This window comes from Trypanosoma brucei, chromosome 3 (genome assembly GCF_000210295.1).
Source record: "Trypanosoma brucei gambiense DAL972 chromosome 3, complete sequence".
In the NCBI taxonomy this organism is placed as follows: domain Eukaryota; phylum Euglenozoa; class Kinetoplastea; order Trypanosomatida; family Trypanosomatidae; genus Trypanosoma; species Trypanosoma brucei.
In genome coordinates this window covers 762,013-779,631 of record NC_026736.1, presented here as the reverse complement: position 1 = coordinate 779,631, position 17,619 = coordinate 762,013, and the positions used below count along the sequence as shown (strand labels likewise).

General features: G+C 48.4%; 8 protein-coding genes across 8 annotated transcripts; all 8 read left to right on the top strand.

Annotated features, from left to right (window-relative positions):
- Nucleotides 1–378: 378 nt before the first annotated feature.
- On the top strand, nt 379–2,409 carry TbgDal_III3500 (3', 5'-cyclic nucleotide phosphodiesterase,putative; the record flags this gene model as incomplete). The annotated part of the gene is made up of 1 exon (XM_011774000.1): nt 379–2,409. One exon carries the CDS (start codon nt 379–381, stop codon nt 2,407–2,409), a length of 2,031 nt encoding a protein of 676 aa, XP_011772302.1.
- Nucleotides 2,410–4,152: 1,743 nt separating this feature from the next.
- Nucleotides 4,153–4,578, top strand: TbgDal_III3490 (heat shock protein 20, putative; the record flags this gene model as incomplete). The annotated part of the gene is made up of 1 exon (XM_011773999.1): nt 4,153–4,578. The coding sequence occupies one exon, from the start codon at nt 4,153–4,155 to the stop codon at nt 4,576–4,578; it is 426 nt and encodes a 141-aa protein (XP_011772301.1).
- A 568-nt stretch (nt 4,579–5,146) lies between these two features.
- TbgDal_III3480 (60S ribosomal protein L13, putative) lies at nt 5,147–5,803 on the top strand (the record flags this gene model as incomplete). Its single annotated transcript, XM_011773998.1, has 1 exon — nt 5,147–5,803. The coding sequence occupies one exon, from the start codon at nt 5,147–5,149 to the stop codon at nt 5,801–5,803; it is 657 nt and encodes a 218-aa protein (XP_011772300.1).
- Nucleotides 5,804–6,015: 212 nt separating this feature from the next.
- On the top strand, nt 6,016–6,705 carry TbgDal_III3470 (60S ribosomal protein L13, putative; the record flags this gene model as incomplete). Its single annotated transcript, XM_011773997.1, has 1 exon — nt 6,016–6,705. One exon carries the CDS (start codon nt 6,016–6,018, stop codon nt 6,703–6,705), a length of 690 nt encoding a protein of 229 aa, XP_011772299.1.
- A 420-nt stretch (nt 6,706–7,125) lies between these two features.
- TbgDal_III3460 (hypothetical protein, conserved) lies at nt 7,126–9,570 on the top strand (the record flags this gene model as incomplete). The annotated part of the gene is made up of 1 exon (XM_011773996.1): nt 7,126–9,570. One exon carries the CDS (start codon nt 7,126–7,128, stop codon nt 9,568–9,570), a length of 2,445 nt encoding a protein of 814 aa, XP_011772298.1.
- A 1,090-nt stretch (nt 9,571–10,660) lies between these two features.
- TbgDal_III3450 (protein kinase, putative) lies at nt 10,661–12,079 on the top strand (the record flags this gene model as incomplete). The annotated part of the gene is made up of 1 exon (XM_011773995.1): nt 10,661–12,079. One exon carries the CDS (start codon nt 10,661–10,663, stop codon nt 12,077–12,079), a length of 1,419 nt encoding a protein of 472 aa, XP_011772297.1.
- Nucleotides 12,080–13,014: 935 nt separating this feature from the next.
- TbgDal_III3440 (katanin, putative) lies at nt 13,015–14,349 on the top strand (the record flags this gene model as incomplete). Its single annotated transcript, XM_011773994.1, has 1 exon — nt 13,015–14,349. The coding sequence occupies one exon, from the start codon at nt 13,015–13,017 to the stop codon at nt 14,347–14,349; it is 1,335 nt and encodes a 444-aa protein (XP_011772296.1).
- A 994-nt stretch (nt 14,350–15,343) lies between these two features.
- On the top strand, nt 15,344–16,807 carry TbgDal_III3430 (6-phospho-1-fructokinase; the record flags this gene model as incomplete). Its single annotated transcript, XM_011773993.1, has 1 exon — nt 15,344–16,807. One exon carries the CDS (start codon nt 15,344–15,346, stop codon nt 16,805–16,807), a length of 1,464 nt encoding a protein of 487 aa, XP_011772295.1.
- Nucleotides 16,808–17,619: the final 812 nt, after the last annotated feature.

The window sequence follows — 17,619 nt, the reverse complement described above, 5'->3', positions numbered from 1 at the left end:
GTTTGTGGCGTTGTAGCCATGGTGTGTGTGTGTATGGGACCATAACCAGCACCACCTACAGTAATATCGACTTGCTGGGTTTTGTTTGCTCAGCGCTTTTCTCTCTCTTTCTCTTTCCGTGCTGCATTATTTTATTACCCCTTTTACCATTTCGTTTGTTCTTTTAGCATACTCCGGTAATACTTCGCACTGCTACCGTGCGCAGGGTGGCCAGGTCAGGGAAGAAGGAGGAGGGACGTGTGCAGCCTTCTTTGTACCGCCAACAAAAAAAGGCGTCCCCTCGTCACCGACAGGGAGGAAAAGGGTGGGGGGCAGAAAGGAGCTTCTAATTTCAATAAGTGAGAAGGGGAAATAGGGGCGCACCAAGGACCTCTATTTATGGGCTGTGGAATCGCAACGCTCTTTCCATACTCTAAAGGGAGTAGTGTGTCTCCGACAACTGTTAGAGGCGAAAATTATATATTGTCTACTAGTAGCGATTTGAAGGAGCTGAAGGCGGTGGTGAAGGTCCCTTTGGAGCAGTCGGACCCGCCCCGCATGCTTGGAAAGGAGAAGTACATTATAAGTCAAGGGGCAGTTGTTATGGACGATCGACCGGTGGCACATATGCCGTCCGCTGGTATTTTGCTTTTGTACTGCACAACAGACCACATCGACTTCACAGTGTCATACCTTGAGCACGACACGAGGGCAATATTCGCCCACTCCTTCACAGACAAGGAGCTCACAGACTCGAAAGATGACGCCGGCATCACGTTTTCATGGGGATCGTTCTTCAAGTCCCTTGCATCGGATGTTCAAAGACAAAAGGCAACGGTGACTCCCTCTCCAGGTGGTGGTAAAAATGTGAATTTTACCGTTACCAATATAAAGGAGTCGGACCTAATGTACAAATACATTTGCAGGCTTCCCCTTGTCTCACTTCCCGGTGACGAAGACTACAGAGTACGTGTTGTAGAATATATTGTGGAGCCCATGACTCGAATGACTCAAATACGCCGACGTCGGAGCGAGATGATTTGTCCACGTCTCTCTCTGGAATCTCTGGAGTGTGAGCGTGTCGTGCGTTCTGCGATGCTACAAGAGAGCAAAAAGAAGGTGGAGGGGTTGCTTGCTGATTTGAAGCCGCTACGGGAAGAATCTTCTGTGGCGGCGCAGAAAACAATGGAACTTGCCTTCTGTGTCAATGATTTGAGAAAGCGTTTGCGCCTGCTGTGTGCTGCCCCACCCTCAAAGGATCCATTAGATGTGCTGTACGACAAGGGGGGCGCACAGTACTTTGAACACACGACGCAGGCAGTGAAATATTACCCGGTTGAAACTGACGTTGACACGGTCGTTTTGGCGTGCATTCGCGCAGCCTTTCCACTCCCTCCCGGTGCTCCTGCTGAGAGCGCGATGGACGTCTTGGACCTTCCTGAGCTGCAACCGTTGCTCGACAATTCTTCCAGGCAGGCTGTGAGGGATGTACTTGAAATTCTTTGTGGCATTGATAAATGGGGTTACGATGTGATCCGCCTAGAGATAATGACAAATGGCAACTCTCTCTTTTATACGACTTACACGATTCTTTATAAATTGGATCTAGTGGCCCGCTTTCAACTTGACGACGCGACACTGCAGCGCTTTCTACTTGGTGTCCAATCGGGATATCACCCCAATCCCTATCACAACTCGATGCATGCGGCAGACGTCACGCAGGTTAACTACTACATTATTTTTATCGCTGGAATGAAGGAGAAGTGCCAGCTGCGACCGGAGGAGCAGCTGGGCGCCGTGCTCGCTGCAGCCGTCCATGACTTTGATCACCCCGGTTTGAATAACAATTTTCACACTAGAACGAATGCGTACTTGAGCACACTTTACAACGATAGGTCAATCCTTGAAAACCATCACATAGCTTCCGTCTTTCAGTTGCTGAAGCACCCGTCTTACAACGTTCTGGCACCACTGAATGACGAGCAGTTCCGCACTGTACGCGAGACAATGGTAGAAATGGTTCTAGCCACGGATATGTCAAATCACGGAACTATACTGAAGAGGTTCCAGTCGCGCTTGGTAGAGGCTAGTGACTGGAGTGCGAACAAACAGGATGTTCTTGTGGCACTTTCTATGAGCATCAAAACAGCCGATCTCTCAAATTGCATTCGTCCCTATTACATATACTCGGAATGGTCTTCGTATATTGCACAAGAGTTCTACAAGCAGGGTGATGAAGAAGAGAGGAGCAACCTCTCCATTTCCCCCTTCATGAATCGTAAAACGAGCGACAAAGACTTCCCTGAAGGACAGAAGTCATTTATAACATATGTGGTGGCACCAATGATGGAAGCAGTGGTGATGTTTCTCCCTCATCTCCGTTTCACCCTTCAACTGTGCGAAAATAACCGCACTGCATGGTGTGAGTAGTGAGAAAGAAAAAGGTAGATAAGTCTCCTACGGGATGCCTATGGGTGGTATGGATGTTTGTTTTTTGTTCGACGCGTTGGGTGGGGGTAATATTTATTTCTTTAGGTTATTTAACGCCCATCTTTTTATTCTTTCATTCCATTGACCTAATCAAGAAAGGAACGAAGAGAATGAAGAAACTGAAGGGTGAGGGGTAAACTGAGGGTGCAAGTAATAGTAAATATTGATAACAACAACTATTTACGTGCCTAAGCGACTTACTGGTCATTTTTTTTTTTTTTGCCATCTGTTCTCTCTATTTTTTTTCTTTCCGCCGTGGTATGATTTTTTGTATCTTTACGATGAAACTGATCATCATCGTTATGGGCGCTGTCATCACCGCTATCACTATCATTACCTTATTTTTTGAGTGGGGGCTATTTGTGTGCTTGAATTTTCTTGTCAAGCAATTCACATCGGAAGACAATACCTGTGCTGATGCGGAATAACACCAGTTACTTAAGTTGTAAAGCTGCGTACTTGTTACATGGAATGTAAATAGAATTCAGTCACCACACACCTCTACACCGTTCTCACCCTGTTTCGATCTTACTCTTACTCTTCCTTATTTGATGCGTATTTTTGTTTATTACCTCTTTGTTACCGTTTTCTCCGATTGTTCTTTTCCCTTTTCCTTCTCTGATTCTTTACGCCGTTGTCCATTTACACATGATAATTTACTGACACACACACACTCTCTCTCTTTCTCTCTCTCTTTCGTTTTGTTACGACACCTCAGTTTAACTCCTCTATAAAAAGGGGAGGTAAGGCGCGCGCGTGTATGTGTATGTATGTGTATTGGGGCGAAATTGTTTGATTGGATCGCTTCCAGAATGTTGTAATATGTTTCTTTTTTTTCTCTCTCCCTCTACTGGCATCAGGCGGTGTTATGAAGCGGCCATGTAATGACAAGTTTTTCCTTGCCTTGCTAATTTAGTCTTTTCCCTATTTTTTTACTCACTTGGTTTTCTGCGCTAATGTTCCTCTCCTGTGTTACTTTTCCTTTCCATGTTGAGGATGCACTGCTCCTCTCCATGCCCTGCTGCAAGTATAAGTGAAATGTAAAGAAATAAAATAAAAAAAATTAAGGTAATATGGGGTAGGGGAATGAAAGGACTAAGACTCAGAGAGAAAAGAAAAAGCAAAAAAAAAAAAGGCGCCCTCTGGTCCTTGTCCTCACTGCGGTATGAGACAGCAGCACATTTACCTGTAATAACGGTCAAAAACATGAATTCAGCGTGAGATGTGCCTGCAGTTCTCCACAAGGCTGCTCAAACTTTTCGGAAGTATCTGGAAAGAGCCAACAGTGTTTTACGACCGTATAAATTGTCCCAGTTGTTCATTCCTTTCCCTTTTTTGCATGTCCCTTGTTTATTTATTTATTTATTGTATCTTCTCGCTACTGTTTCCAGTCGATGGACAGTAGAAGCATTGCCCTATTTCCACTATTTGTGTTCTTATAACTTCTTTCATGTGTTCTTTCAATTTCTTTATTCGTTCACGTTGTTTACGCTAACGTAGGACAACAAACAAACGAGGCAGCACGGTGAACATCGTGGAAGCCGAGGAAGGGAAAGAAGGAGAGGAAAAAAAAAAAAACAATCGACCCAACAAAAAAATAATACACGTTATTTCAGGCCATTTGAAGCGTACGCAGGGAAAAGAAAGCAAAAAAGCAAAAAAGGAGAAAGAAATAAGGAGAACATGTGGGACCCTTTTCGTGATATTGACCGCATATTTAACCGCGTTCTGCCTCTCACAGGTGCTGGTTCATTCAGCTCTTTTTCCCGTGGGTCATGGTCGCCCGCTATGGACCTTGTGGAGAAACCTGAAGGGTATAAACTCCTGGTGGATCTCCCCGGCATGAATCGCGAGGACATTCAAGTGGGGATTGAGGACAATCGGTTATGCATCAGCGGCAATCGCAAGTCATTACTTAAAGATGATGAGCAACACCTTGCCGTGTTTCTGGAGCGTGGCTACGGTCGGTTTGAGCGTTGTATGAATTTGCCATCGCCTATTGTCGAGGAAAGCGTGAAGGCGAGGCTAAGGGATTCTGTTCTTGTGGTGGAGTTGAAGAAAAATAACTCCCCTGCGAGCAGCGCTGCAACATCCGTAACGATTCAGTAATTTCCAACAACGGCAGCGGTTGCTACCGAAAAACCCCTGCGTCATCCACGTTTTTCCTTTTTTTTTTTTGGTGAGGGAGGGGCGGGGAGGAGCTTTGTCCATAACTTTGTTCGCTTCCACCCTCGTCGCCTTTTCCACTTTTTCTTTTTTGTTGAGGCACCATTGTGCACCGCTGGCGTATTCAGGCTGTGCTTTTAAGTTGAGTTGTTACTATCTACTTAGTCATCGCAAGGTTTATTTCCGTCATTATTACTCTTATCATTATTGCCAATTTTATTATTCGTGCCATCGTTGTCGCAGGGCTGTAGTTGGGTATGGCTCTCATAAAACGGAGGGAAAACGAACTACTCAAGTGAACGGTTTATTTATTTCTTTGTTCTGCGGAGGTAAGAACTAATTTTCGTTGCGGCGGATCAAAGTGACTCTCGCATGGGAGGCAGAAAAATCGTTGTGGCGTTCTGTTTTTATTCTTTGTGTGGCTTTGTCTTATCTTTCTTTCCCGTGTCTTTGTGTTTAACCTGATCTTTGATTGGATATTATTTACGCAAGGATTGGTAGTAGGAGCACCATGCCGAAGGGAAACAACGCGATTCCCCATGTGCACCAGAGGAAGCACTGGAACCCCTGCTCCTCGCAGAAGGGTAACGTTAAGGTGTTCTTCAATCAGCCTGCGCAGAAGCAGCGCCGTCGCCGCTTGCGTTTGTTGAAGGCGAAGAAGATCTTCCCGCGTCCGCTTAAGGCACTTCGCCCGCAGGTGAATTGCCCTACAGTTCGCTACAACATGAAGAGGCGCTTGGGACGTGGCTTCTCGTTGGAGGAGCTGAAGGCTGCTGGTGTGAAACCCCGCTATGCGAGGACGATTGGCATTCGTGTTGACCGTCGCCGAAAGAATAAAAGCGAGGAGGGTATGAATATTAACGTGCAACGCCTGAAGACATATATGAGCAAGTTGGTGCTGTTCCCCCTGAACCGCAAGAAGCCACAGAAGGGAGATGCAACTGAAGAGGAGGTGAAAGCTGCAACTCAGGACCGCTCTCGGTATGGCACAGCTGCTGTTGGAGGTTTGGTTACCCCCGCACGGGAGGCCCCACGCAAGGTAACGGAGGAGGAATCCACCAAGAAAATGTACAAATTCCTCAAGAAGAACCACAGCGCTGTTCGCTTCTTCAGGGCCCGCAACCGCCGTGCCGCTCGCAAGGAGGCGAAGGAGAACGAGAAGAAGTAAATTTGTTTTTTTCTTTTAGGTTCACGTCGGCGGCATTTGCATGTTCTCCGAAACCACTACTTTCTTATTTTTTTTGCTCTATGCAATATCCGAAAGGGGATGTTTAGACGCATTACTTTCCTGTAAATTGTTTTTTTTGCTTTTTTGGTGGTCAGAAAGCTGTTGACCGCACGCCCGTCCGTTATTCTCTTGTCGTGGCCGTATTTACCCTAATGTTTTTCATTGCCGTAAGAGTTTTAGCGCCAATGCCGAAGGGAAACAACGCGATTCCCCATGTGCACCAGAGGAAGCACTGGAACCCCTGCTCCTCGCAGAAGGGTAACGTTAAGGTGTTCTTCAATCAGCCTGCGCAGAAGCAGCGCCGTCGCCGCTTGCGTTTGTTGAAGGCGAAGAAGATCTTCCCGCGTCCGCTTAAGGCACTTCGCCCGCAGGTGAATTGCCCTACAGTTCGCTACAACATGAAGAGGCGCTTGGGACGTGGCTTCTCGTTGGAGGAGCTGAAGGCTGCTGGTGTGAAACCCCGCTATGCGAGGACGATTGGCATTCGTGTTGACCGTCGCCGAAAGAATAAAAGCGAGGAGGGTATGAATATTAACGTGCAACGCCTGAAGACATATATGAGCAAGTTGGTGCTGTTCCCCCTGAACCGCAAGAAGCCACAGAAGGGAGATGCAACTGAAGAGGAGGTGAAAGCTGCAACTCAGGACCGCTCTCGGTATGGCACAGCTGCTGTTGGAGGTTTGGTTACCCCCGCACGGGAGGCCCCACGCAAGGTAACGGAGGAGGAATCCACCAAGAAAATGTACAAATTCCTCAAGAAGAACCACAGCGCTGTTCGCTTCTTCAGGGCCCGCAACCGCCGTGCCGCTCGCAAGGAGGCGAAGGAGAACGAGAAGAAGTAAGGCAGAAAACTCATGTTCCTTTCCTTTATTTTTCTAACTGAAAATAGTCTCTTTCTCGGGTTCTTTTTCCCGTCCCCAGTGCCTTTGGATACGCCACCTGATCTTCTGTTGTTTTATTTACTCTCTGAGGGACCGTACACCGCCTGCTTTATGTTCCCGTTCTTTCTTCACGGAAAATTCAAACAATAATACACACACACATATATATATATACACGCATACGCAAACTAAGGAAGTTTAACAAATATCATTGTTCCAAAACAACAATAGCTTCCAAGTGAAGGTTTTGGGTGTGGGTCTCCTGGCGCATACTTTGCATAGCTTGTTGGGAGAAGAAGATAAAGTTAACAGGTCCAAAGGTGGGGGTAAAAGGGACGAAATAAACAGTAAAGAGAGGGAAGTTACACCGGCACTTTAGTGATGGCCACCCTCAACAACTTAACTGTCGGTTCTGACAGCGACAGCAGTACTGAGGCGCCGCTTGCTGTGCGGCCAGACGCCGCGGCTGCTGCAGAAGGAGCAGCAATGGAAGGTAACTCAGCCCCGGGAGAAGCGGCAGCCCCCGCTGGTGTCAGCGCGGGAGAAGAGGCAGCACCTAAAGAAGGTGAGGCCGCTGCGGATGGCTCAGGCACATCCCCTGGAGGGAAGGAAGGGGAAGGGGAAAAAACCTTCAAGAAGATATCTTCGGAATCTACTACACCGACTCATGCGGCAAGCAAGACTGATGAATCAGCTCGGGAGGCAACTGAGGGGGGAGACGCAAATGCAAACGCTGCAGCGGGTAGTAGTAAGGTGTCCAAGGAGCTGACACCGAGGGAGGGTGCATCTAAGAGTGAGCAAGAGCAGGGTGCTGCGGCTGAAAAGAGTGCGCCCAATCCAGGCGTTGCTCCCCCCCTCGACCCGGCAGCCGTGCGGTCGAAGCGGTCGTCTGTGAAGCCAAGTCCGGCTGCTGTAAGTCCAGCGAGTCGCGAAGTTGATCCTAATGGCAAGAGCACCTCGCAGGCGGGTGATGGAGCAGAAGCTAAGCCTTCGAAGACACGGGAGAAGCGGCACGGTACTCAAAAGAAGTCGCGGTCAAAGCGTACCGATTTGGAGGAAGAGATTTCCCTCATGAAGAAGGCAGAAAAATGCGGAATCGGCGCCGGTTCACTGCACGACATCGTATCAGTTTCTGGAGGAGATGGACTATCCCCACAGCCGGGTTCTTCACCTGCAAAATTGAGCCGAAGTCCTAGAAAGATGGCGAGCCGTCATGGGGAGGGCTCAAAAGGCAACAAGAATGGCGAAAATGTTTCTGAGGGTGCTGACGGTCAGCAAATGCCGGTTGTCGTTGACATACCTGTTCCTAGTGTGCACAAAGTGTTCCATACCAACAGGGGTGATGGCAGAGTTGTGGTCGGCGACATTTCTGGAATCTACACCAAAAGGAAACGAAAGCTTGTGAATGAGTACCGCACTGAGGCTGACGATAAGGAAAACTCCCCGCAAATTTCCCCACTTACCCTACAGAATGTCGGTAGACACATACGCGAATCCGGGGGAGTCCACAAAGGATATACAGCGCGGAGATGTTACAGCAGCGAGTCTTCATTGTTCAAATCATGTGTTTCTCTCAACACCGATCCCAAAACAGCTTCTCGGAGGAAGCGGAGCGTGCGACGCGGAGGTGGGCGACAAATTGAAAGGACCGGGAGAGCCCTCCAGAGGCTCAATATCCCAGCCTATCATCGTAGGTTGATAATCGATATGCATCAAAAGGGTATTTCTGAGCGCCAGGCGGAGGAAGGGAGCAACAGCGACGACTGGCTGCACACCGCTGGCATGGGTAGAAGATATTCCGTTAGCCCAGAAAGAAGCGCGAGGTTGGGGGGCCATGACCGGTTACCACAGCGGAGGTACCATTCCACAATTGACGGCAATCGCTACGGCTATAGCCCGAGGGGCGCCTCTAACGATCGTTTACCTGAGCGCCGACGCTCGAAAAGGGGTGAGGATTATCGGAAAGAACACACTTACAAACCCACCATTTCCAAGTTTGCGCAGGCGCTGCCTCGCTCAGATGTTCCGTGTCACGAACGGCTGTATTCAGCCAGACCTAGTGTTCAACGGAACAAGAATGCAGATGGTGAGGACTACGAGGCACCGGCACTCTCTCCGCGTTTGCAGGAGTTTGTGAACAACAGCAGTTTTGAGTTGTTCCGTCCCCACATATCAAAGCGTGCAAGGGCTTTAGAGGTCGAAGCGCCTTTCTACGATCGTCTCCATCCATCCAAGGAAGAACTGGCCCGGAAGCGCCCCGAGGAACCCAAACCTGTGCCTACTCCTCGTGTTTCGACTTCTCGGCCAATCAGTATTTCTCCGCGCCTATTGGCCCGCCGGGAGCCGCCGCCACCGGAGAGTTTGCCTTCGTTCCGTCCAATGATCACGCCTCGTGCGAAGGGTGTAGAATGCAGCAAACCCTTCTACGATCGGCTTCATCCTTCTAAGGAGCAGCGGGCACGCAAACAGAAGGAGGAAGAACCCAAATCAGCCCCGCCTCGAACCTCACCGCGCCGTGCGGTGTCCGTTTCCCAGCGCTTATTAGAGCCCCACCAACCCCCACCGTACGAAAAGTACGACCCCTCATTCCGGCCAGAGATTTCCCCACGCGCGAGAGCGTTGGAGCGTGACGGACCCTTCCACAAGCGGTTGTACTTGACGCCATATGAGTTGGAGGAGGCTCACGCATTGCATCGGAGGCGCCAGTTTGAGAGCTCTTGTAATTTCCAACCTGAGATAGTGGAACTCATGCGTCAAAACTACGACGCAAAGAAAGTCAAGAGGGGCACATCGAAGCCGGTGAAGGCGCACCGTCAGCGTTCTTAGTGTCACCATTTTTTTTTCGTTATTTTTGTTTGGAATCTGATTCTTCTACTCGCCCCTTTCCATCCCCTTCCTTTGAGTGGGGAATAGGGCACAAGAAAGAAAAGGAGTCAGTCAGAAGGGAAGAAAAAAAGAAAAGAAAAATAGCGAAGGTGAGATACCTTAGAGGAGTTTGTTAGAATGCTTCACTGGTTTTATACTTGGTGGTGAGATATGTAGCTGAAGGAATGGAAATATGTATATTTCATGCACATGATATGTAGTAGCATGCATTTTCTTTTAAAAGAACGGAATTAACAAAAAAGAAAAGAAACAGAGAAGAAAATATGGAGGAAATATGGACAAAGGGGTACTTATATTTTTCATGTCATGTACAAATGTTTAGATTTCGCTTTTTTCTTTTTCTTTCTTGTGAAAGATGGTATTGGGACAACGAGTATGTTTAGTCCAGCGAAGGGCATATCAACGGTAAAAGTAGGAGGGCTGGGGAGAAGAAGGGGAAAAAGCGGCAGAGAACAATTACCTTTAAAATGGTTATAACTTCTTTATTCTGTGTGGTGATCATCTGTGTTTTCCCCCTCTACTGATAGTGGGTGGAGCCGCCACACCTCTTGCTTTCGATTTGATTGCCACATCCTTTGTGTTAAGGTGCTTCTAATTATTATTTGTGTTTCCCCAAAGCTGATGCGTTTCTGCACCGTCCGCCCGCATGCAGCACATACAATAAAGGGGTACACTCCTCCTCCCCACCTTTTCACATTTGTTATTCCCCATATGTTAAAGTGTGGGAGGAGACTGAGGTCTACTGGCTTCCCTTCCACCTTGTTGTTGGTATTTGTGTGTGCATGCACGCAGTGTTTTATTTCCTTTATCTTTTCCTTGTACAGGTCACTTTCTCTTTTTCTCTCCACTGACGTTTATTTACTTATTTTTGTCTTGCGTAGGGATACCCCCCGAAAAGAGCCGTTGTGTCATTAAAGGAGCTCGAACAGCGCACCATCAACTAAGGGGTGGAGGAAAGGGAGAGGGCGGAAAGGAAAGGTGTAGCCAATTTTTTTCCCTTTTTTTTGCGATAATAATATTGACGACGACGATGTTAACGACAATGGAGAGCGCCGCGTGCGGGGAATGTGGCGCGTCGAATCTGGCATTAGCCAGCTGCAGCGATTGCATGCGTCAGTTCTGTAGATGTTGTGTGAGCGCTGCCGGGCAATGCCGTAAGTGCGCACAGTCAGTGGAATCATCTGATAAACTGTGCCCCACATGCCCACTTATGAATGAAACAACACACCTTTGTATTGCATGTGGGAGGAAAGTGTGTAGGCAATGTGTTCGTACGGTGTATACGCACCGCCCGCACTTCGTGATTTGCACAAGTTGTCAAGCGCCTGCAGAAGTGATGAACGCATGTAGCCGCTGTGATGGGATCATAACGAATGTGAATGATGCACACTACTGTGAAATTTGTGCGGACACTCTGTGTAGCCACTGTCTTCCGCTTTCCTTCGAGTGCGGTGTGGTGAAGTGTTTCGCATGTTGCCCATCACCCGTGCGATTGCTTAAAAATAGGTGTGTTCGTACTCAACTGACTGATCAACTCAAGGTAATCATTGCTTCCGTGGCGGGACAAAGGAAATCTAAATACAGTACACTATATGATCATGTAAAGCTAGGCGAAGGGGGCCAAGGCGTGGTATACAAGTGCCGAGCGAAGGATGGGGAAGTTGTCGTGCTAAAGGAGATGCGTTTTGCAGAGTGCAATCGACCAGTTTATGAGGCGCGATTACGCCAAGCAGCCACAATGCAGAAACTTTCACATCGGCATGTAATAGAGTACTTGGATGTGATGGGTTCCGAAAACCCGCTGAAGATCAGTGTTGTTATGCGTTACTATTCCGAGGGTGATCTTTCCAAGTTCATTAGACGTCAGGAGGCACCTGTATCCGAGGAGAAACTGTGCTCCATTGCGCTTCAGATAGCGAAGGCCCTGAAATACCTTCACAATCAGTCGCCTCCCATAGCTCATTGTGATATCAAGCCTGAGAATGTCCTTTTGTTGAATAATGAGGAGCAGGTACTCTTGATGGATCTTGATTTGTGCCATGCTTGTGGTGGGGATAATGCCGAAGAGAGTGATTTACTTTTCTTTGGTCAAGCATCGCCCACATTTGAGTACCGTGCGCCGGAGATGGCCGACTCATCTGGTAGCCCAAAATCTGATATATTTAGTTTCGGTGTGCTCATATTTGTGTTAGCCACACTGCCGGAGTTTGCAACGTTGCGGAATGAAAAGGGGGTTCAGTCGGTTTTGAGTGACTCCGATTGGACCAAAAGCTCCCTAGAAAAGGCAGTCTCCACTGCTATCCGTCGGCGTCCGCGTAAGTACAAGGATGAGTTAGTTAACTTGATAGTAGCGATGTTGCGGCATGATCCTCGGGAAAGGCCAACCGCAGCGGAGGTGGAAGCGAGGCTTTCCGACATAATGTTAAGTTTACTTCTGAAGAAGAAGTGATTTTTTTTTCCGTTTTCGTTGCGTAGAAGTACGTGTTCTTTTTAGGTGTGTCTGCTGTTGGATACCATCGGGTTGCTTCTTATACAAGTTTTCGTTTTTTTTCCATTTCTTAAGAGGGAACCACACGTGCGTGCGTGTGTGTGTGTCTGTGTACGTCTTTTGTTGCACAGGCTCACCCATCGCATAATTGACCTGCTCTCTGCTACCCCACCGCCTTTTCGTCCGCACGTGCGTATTGCTGTACATTTGTGTATTTTTTTCTTTTTCATAGGGCGGGGTGTGTTGTAGGCTTATTTTGTTATTGTTGTTGTTGTCAGTTGCAAAGTCGTTTTCGTCTCCTTTTGAGAGGGAGGAAGGGCGTGTGGGAGGAAGGAGTCGCTACTCCTCAGCGCGTCAGCATTTCATTCAGTACATATATTACTGTGTGTGCATATGTGCGGTATGCATAGGACCGTTTGTCCTTGTTTGTCTGTTTCACTCAAAGCTCTATCAATTGTGACATTTCTCCCTTTCCCTCATCGCTTTTTAAAGTTTGGTTGCAGAAAGACGAAGAGGTGAAGGCGAAGGAAGAGGCCAAAGTGTGAAGATAAGACTTGTTTTTTTTTTTTTCGTGTGTGAGGGTGCGCCAACTTGTTGCCGTTGTTTCTTGCTGCTACTGCTTATTTTATTTTCTTCCTCAGGAGTTTGAGGGGCTCCGTATCCTTTTCTCCACGGTAAGTGGCGTATCACATCATCATCATCATCATCATCATCATCATCAGTCACCGCTGAAGCTCCCATTGCGTACGGAGAGGAGTTGCCAGTGTATTTGCGGCGGTAGCCAAGTGCGTGCAAGTATCTGTACAAGTGTGGGCGTATACATTATTTTATAGATATAGCTTTACATCCGTGATACGAGAGAAACGCGTATTTGATAGCTCTGTTCAGAGGTTCCGATGTCCGTTGATTTCACGTCCAAGGCAGTGGAATTATTCAAGAAAGCTGCCAGGCACGATGAGCAAGGGGAGTACAGGGAAGCATACCACTGGTACATGGAGGCGATTGAGGTTTTTATTACTGCCATTAAGTACGAGACCAAGAACGTGACAAAGAGGGATTTGCTGAGAAAGAAAACGATGGAGATAACGGAGCGGGCAGAAAAGATCAAAGAATACCTCGAAAACTGCGATGCAAACCGTAGTGGCGGTCAAGCTTCCAGTGCTGTGGGGCAGAAGACAGCTTCATCCGCGAAGAAGGCCAAGGAGGATGAAGAAGACGATAAGCGGCTGAAAAGTGGGTTAGATAATGCGATTATCCGTGTGAAGCCCAACGTACAGTGGTCTCAGATTGCGGGGTTGGAGGCTGCAAAGGAGGCTTTGAAAGAGGCTGTTATTCTCCCCGTTCGTTTCCCACAACTGTTCACTGGAAACAGAAAACCATGGAAGGGAATTTTATTGTATGGTCCACCAGGTACAGGGAAGTCGTATCTTGCAAAGGCTGTGGCGACAGAAGCAGACGGCACATTCTTGAGCGTTAGTAGTGCAGATTTGATGTCCCGCTGGCTGGGTGATTCGGAAAAATTGGTGCGGAACCTCTTCGAGAAGGCCCGTGAGGCGTACAGGGAGGGGGGGAAACCCGCTATTATTTTTATTGATGAGATTGACTCTCTTTGCTCAGCGAGGTCTGATGGTGAGAATGACGCCTCCCGTCGTATCAAAACGGAATTCCTTGTACAGATGCAAGGAGTAGGCCACGACGACGAAGGTGTCTTAGTGCTGGGCGCAACGAATATACCATGGGCCCTTGACAGTGCGGTACGGCGACGCTTCGAGCGCCGTATATACATACCGCTTCCGCAAGCCCATGCCCGATGTCAAATGATTAAGATTCATCTCGGTGACACTCAGCATTCCCTCACGGATGAGGACTGCAACGCTTTGGCAAAAATGACAGAAATGTACTCGGGCAGTGATATCAGCATCGTCGTGCGGAATGCCATGATGGAGTGCGTTCGGTCAGTGCAGTTAGCGACTCACTTCAAACGTGTAACGGGACCGGACCCGAAGGATCCAACGCGGACCGTCAACGATCGGCTTGTGCCGTGCTCGCCGGGTGACCCCAATGCCATTCCCATGACAATGAATGATATTACGGAGTCTGAGAAACTGATGCCGCTTCCAGTGACCATGCAGGACTTTATCAAGGCACTGCGCACAGCCCGTCCTTCCGTATCGAGTGAAGACATTACTCAGCATGTTAAATTCACTGAAGAGTTTGGGCAGGAGGGATAATTGGACACCTCCGCGCAAACAACAAACATAAGCGCAGGTGACAGCTTTTCACATTTTCATGGGCTCCCCTTCCCTCCCCAAAGCGCACTGTTTCCTCCGCATGCGAGTTTCTTTCTTGTGTTTTATATCATCCCTTGCGCGGGGTCTCCTTTTTTTTTCTGCTCCCCCCACTTCACGAACTCCACCAATTTCCGTATTTCGTAAACCCTTGTGTGTATGAGACTGTGGTGTGGAAATGATTTGCGTTGGGTGGTGCACTTTGGTAGGTTCTCTATGGTAAGCACACAGTGTGAGGAGATTATTTAACGCCTGATAAGTGAGGATGTGATGTCCTTTTACTTTGTTTCCCCCCTCCTTCTTTTGTTTGCTCAGTCATTTTTGTTACCTTTTTTTTTGTTTTGAAGTAGTCGCTGCTGTTGAGGGGGTTATGCCGTGAGTAAGTGCGTGGTACGATGCTCAAGTCAGTTTCATGCTATTTTAGATACCATTCGGAATCGTATGAGAAAGTTTTTGTGCGTATCGAATAGACAATGCATTCGTATGAGCGTGCGTGTGCGTATGGGTACGGGACAAATATGGGGAGATTGTGGAGGGAGATAAGCAGTTTTGTGAAGCGTGTTGGATACATGACGGCCCTCCCGTTGTTGGAAGTCCGTGGACCATTTGGACCACATTTCACATTTAACTTAGGAGGGCCACCTGTAATCGACACTTTTCCCCGTCTTGGACGTATTGCATGTGCTGTCAAACATTAAAACGTAAGTGACATTAAAGTCTGACAATATAAGCGTACAAAGGTACGCGTTAACTACGTGTTTTTTCTATTCTTCCTCATTTCATCTTTCATCTTTCATCTTTCTTTTTTGACTTTTCATTTTCAAAACAAAAATGAACAAAAACCTAAATAATAATGTGTACACGTACACAGGTTAAAGCATATTGTTATAATTAGAAGAAAACAGCATATAATTTTTATCCAAGTTCTAAAAGCAAAATGGCCGTTGAATCTCGCAGCCGCGTTACGAGCAAGCTCGTCAAGGCCCACCGTGCCATGCTGAACAGCGTGACTCAGGAGGACCTCAAGGTGGACCGCCTCCCCGGTGCGGATTACCCGAACCCGTCCAAAAAATATTCGTCGCGCACAGAGTTCCGTGACAAGACGGATTACATCATGTACAACCCCCGCCCCAGGGATGAACCCTCTTCGGAGAACCCTGTATCGGTGAGCCCACTCCTTTGCGAACTTGCTGCTGCCCGCTCGCGCATTCACTTCAACCCGACGGAGACCACCATTGGTATTGTCACGTGCGGTGGTATTTGCCCCGGCCTCAACGACGTCATCCGTTCCATCACCCTTACCGGCATCAACGTGTACAACGTAAAGCGCGTGATTGGCTTCCGCTTCGGATACTGGGGCCTTTCCAAGAAGGGCAGTCAGACAGCCATTGAACTCCACCGCGGAAGAGTCACCAATATCCACCACTATGGCGGCACCATCCTAGGCAGCAGCCGTGGTCCACAGGACCCCAAGGAGATGGTTGATACTCTCGAGCGCCTCGGTGTCAACATCCTCTTCACTGTCGGTGGTGACGGCACGCAGCGCGGTGCGCTCGTCATCTCTCAAGAAGCCAAGCGCCGGGGTGTTGACATCTCCGTTTTTGGTGTTCCCAAGACTATTGACAACGACCTCAGCTTCTCTCACCGCACGTTCGGCTTCCAGACTGCTGTTGAGAAGGCTGTGCAGGCCATCCGCGCGGCGTATGCTGAGGCTGTCTCCGCCAACTATGGTGTTGGCGTTGTGAAGCTCATGGGTCGTGACAGCGGCTTCATTGCCGCTCAGGCTGCAGTGGCCAGTGCGCAGGCGAATATCTGCCTTGTTCCTGAAAACCCCATCTCCGAGCAGGAGGTGATGTCCCTTCTGGAGCGCCGATTCTGCCATTCCCGTTCCTGCGTCATCATCGTCGCTGAGGGATTCGGGCAAGACTGGGGTCGCGGCTCTGGCGGTTATGATGCGTCTGGCAACAAGAAGCTGATTGACATCGGCGTTATCCTCACGGAGAAAGTGAAGGCTTTCCTCAAGGCAAACAAGTCTCGCTACCCTGACTCGACAGTTAAATACATTGACCCCTCGTACATGATTCGTGCTTGCCCACCGTCGGCCAATGACGCCCTCTTCTGCGCCACCCTTGCCACTCTTGCAGTACATGAGGCAATGGCTGGTGCCACGGGCTGCATTATTGCCATGCGGCACAACAACTATATTCTTGTGCCCATCAAGGTGGCCACTTCCGTCCGCCGTGTGCTCGACCTCCGCGGACAGCTGTGGCGTCAGGTGCGTGAAATCACAGTGGATCTGGGCAGCGACGTCCGCCTGGCTCGTAAATTGGAGATCCGCCGTGAACTGGAGGCAATCAACAGGAATCGCGACCGCCTCCACGAGGAACTGGCCAAGCTCTAAAATGACCCTCTGGTAACGGAGTTCTGGGAAAGGGAGAATGAGGAGGGCACTCTCTAATATATCGCCACGTCAGCCAGGCGTGAGCCGGGAGGGCCACGAAACAGAGTTAAGAAACTAAAACAACAGCAGCATCATCGATCAGACGGAAAAAAAGAAGTGTTAAAAACAGGAGAATATTCACACCAAAACGAATTTTATGGGGTTTAATGAGGGTAAGTGGACAAATGAGGGAAAAGAATATGATGAGAATAAATGAGGATGAAAACAGAAAGGCGCATTAAGGCCACGTGACCCCAGCGCGTTGGACCCCTCTTATCCTTCTTTTTGATTTTTCCTTTTTTAGTTTTGTCTCCTTGATCTCCTCCACAAAAGGGGCGAGACACTTGTGTGAATGGGGAGGCGAATACCGACAAGCCAGACAAACATGCATGAGGGGTAAGAATATGTGAAGAAAATGTAGTGGAGATCAATGAATTAGAGAAATCAATGGTGAACACATGGACCGAATGATGAGGACGAAAGCAACGCCAAGTAATCTGCTTGTGTGATAAAGCTCGGATAGGAATAAGAAAAGCAAACAGCTGTGAAAGGGGGGGGGGAACAGCATGTAACAAAATTTAGCAGGCTACCACCAAGAAGGGACAGTGGAAAAATGTACACCAACTGTTAATGTGAAATGAGTGGTGCTTGTAATAATTGTGCGTAATCAGCGGAGGAGTGGGGTGAGTGCTTCTGGGACAGAAGGAGCAACAAAGGGAAGGAAGTTGCTTCCTTCCATTCCCCCTTCCTTTGGTTTATTTTCCATTCATTTC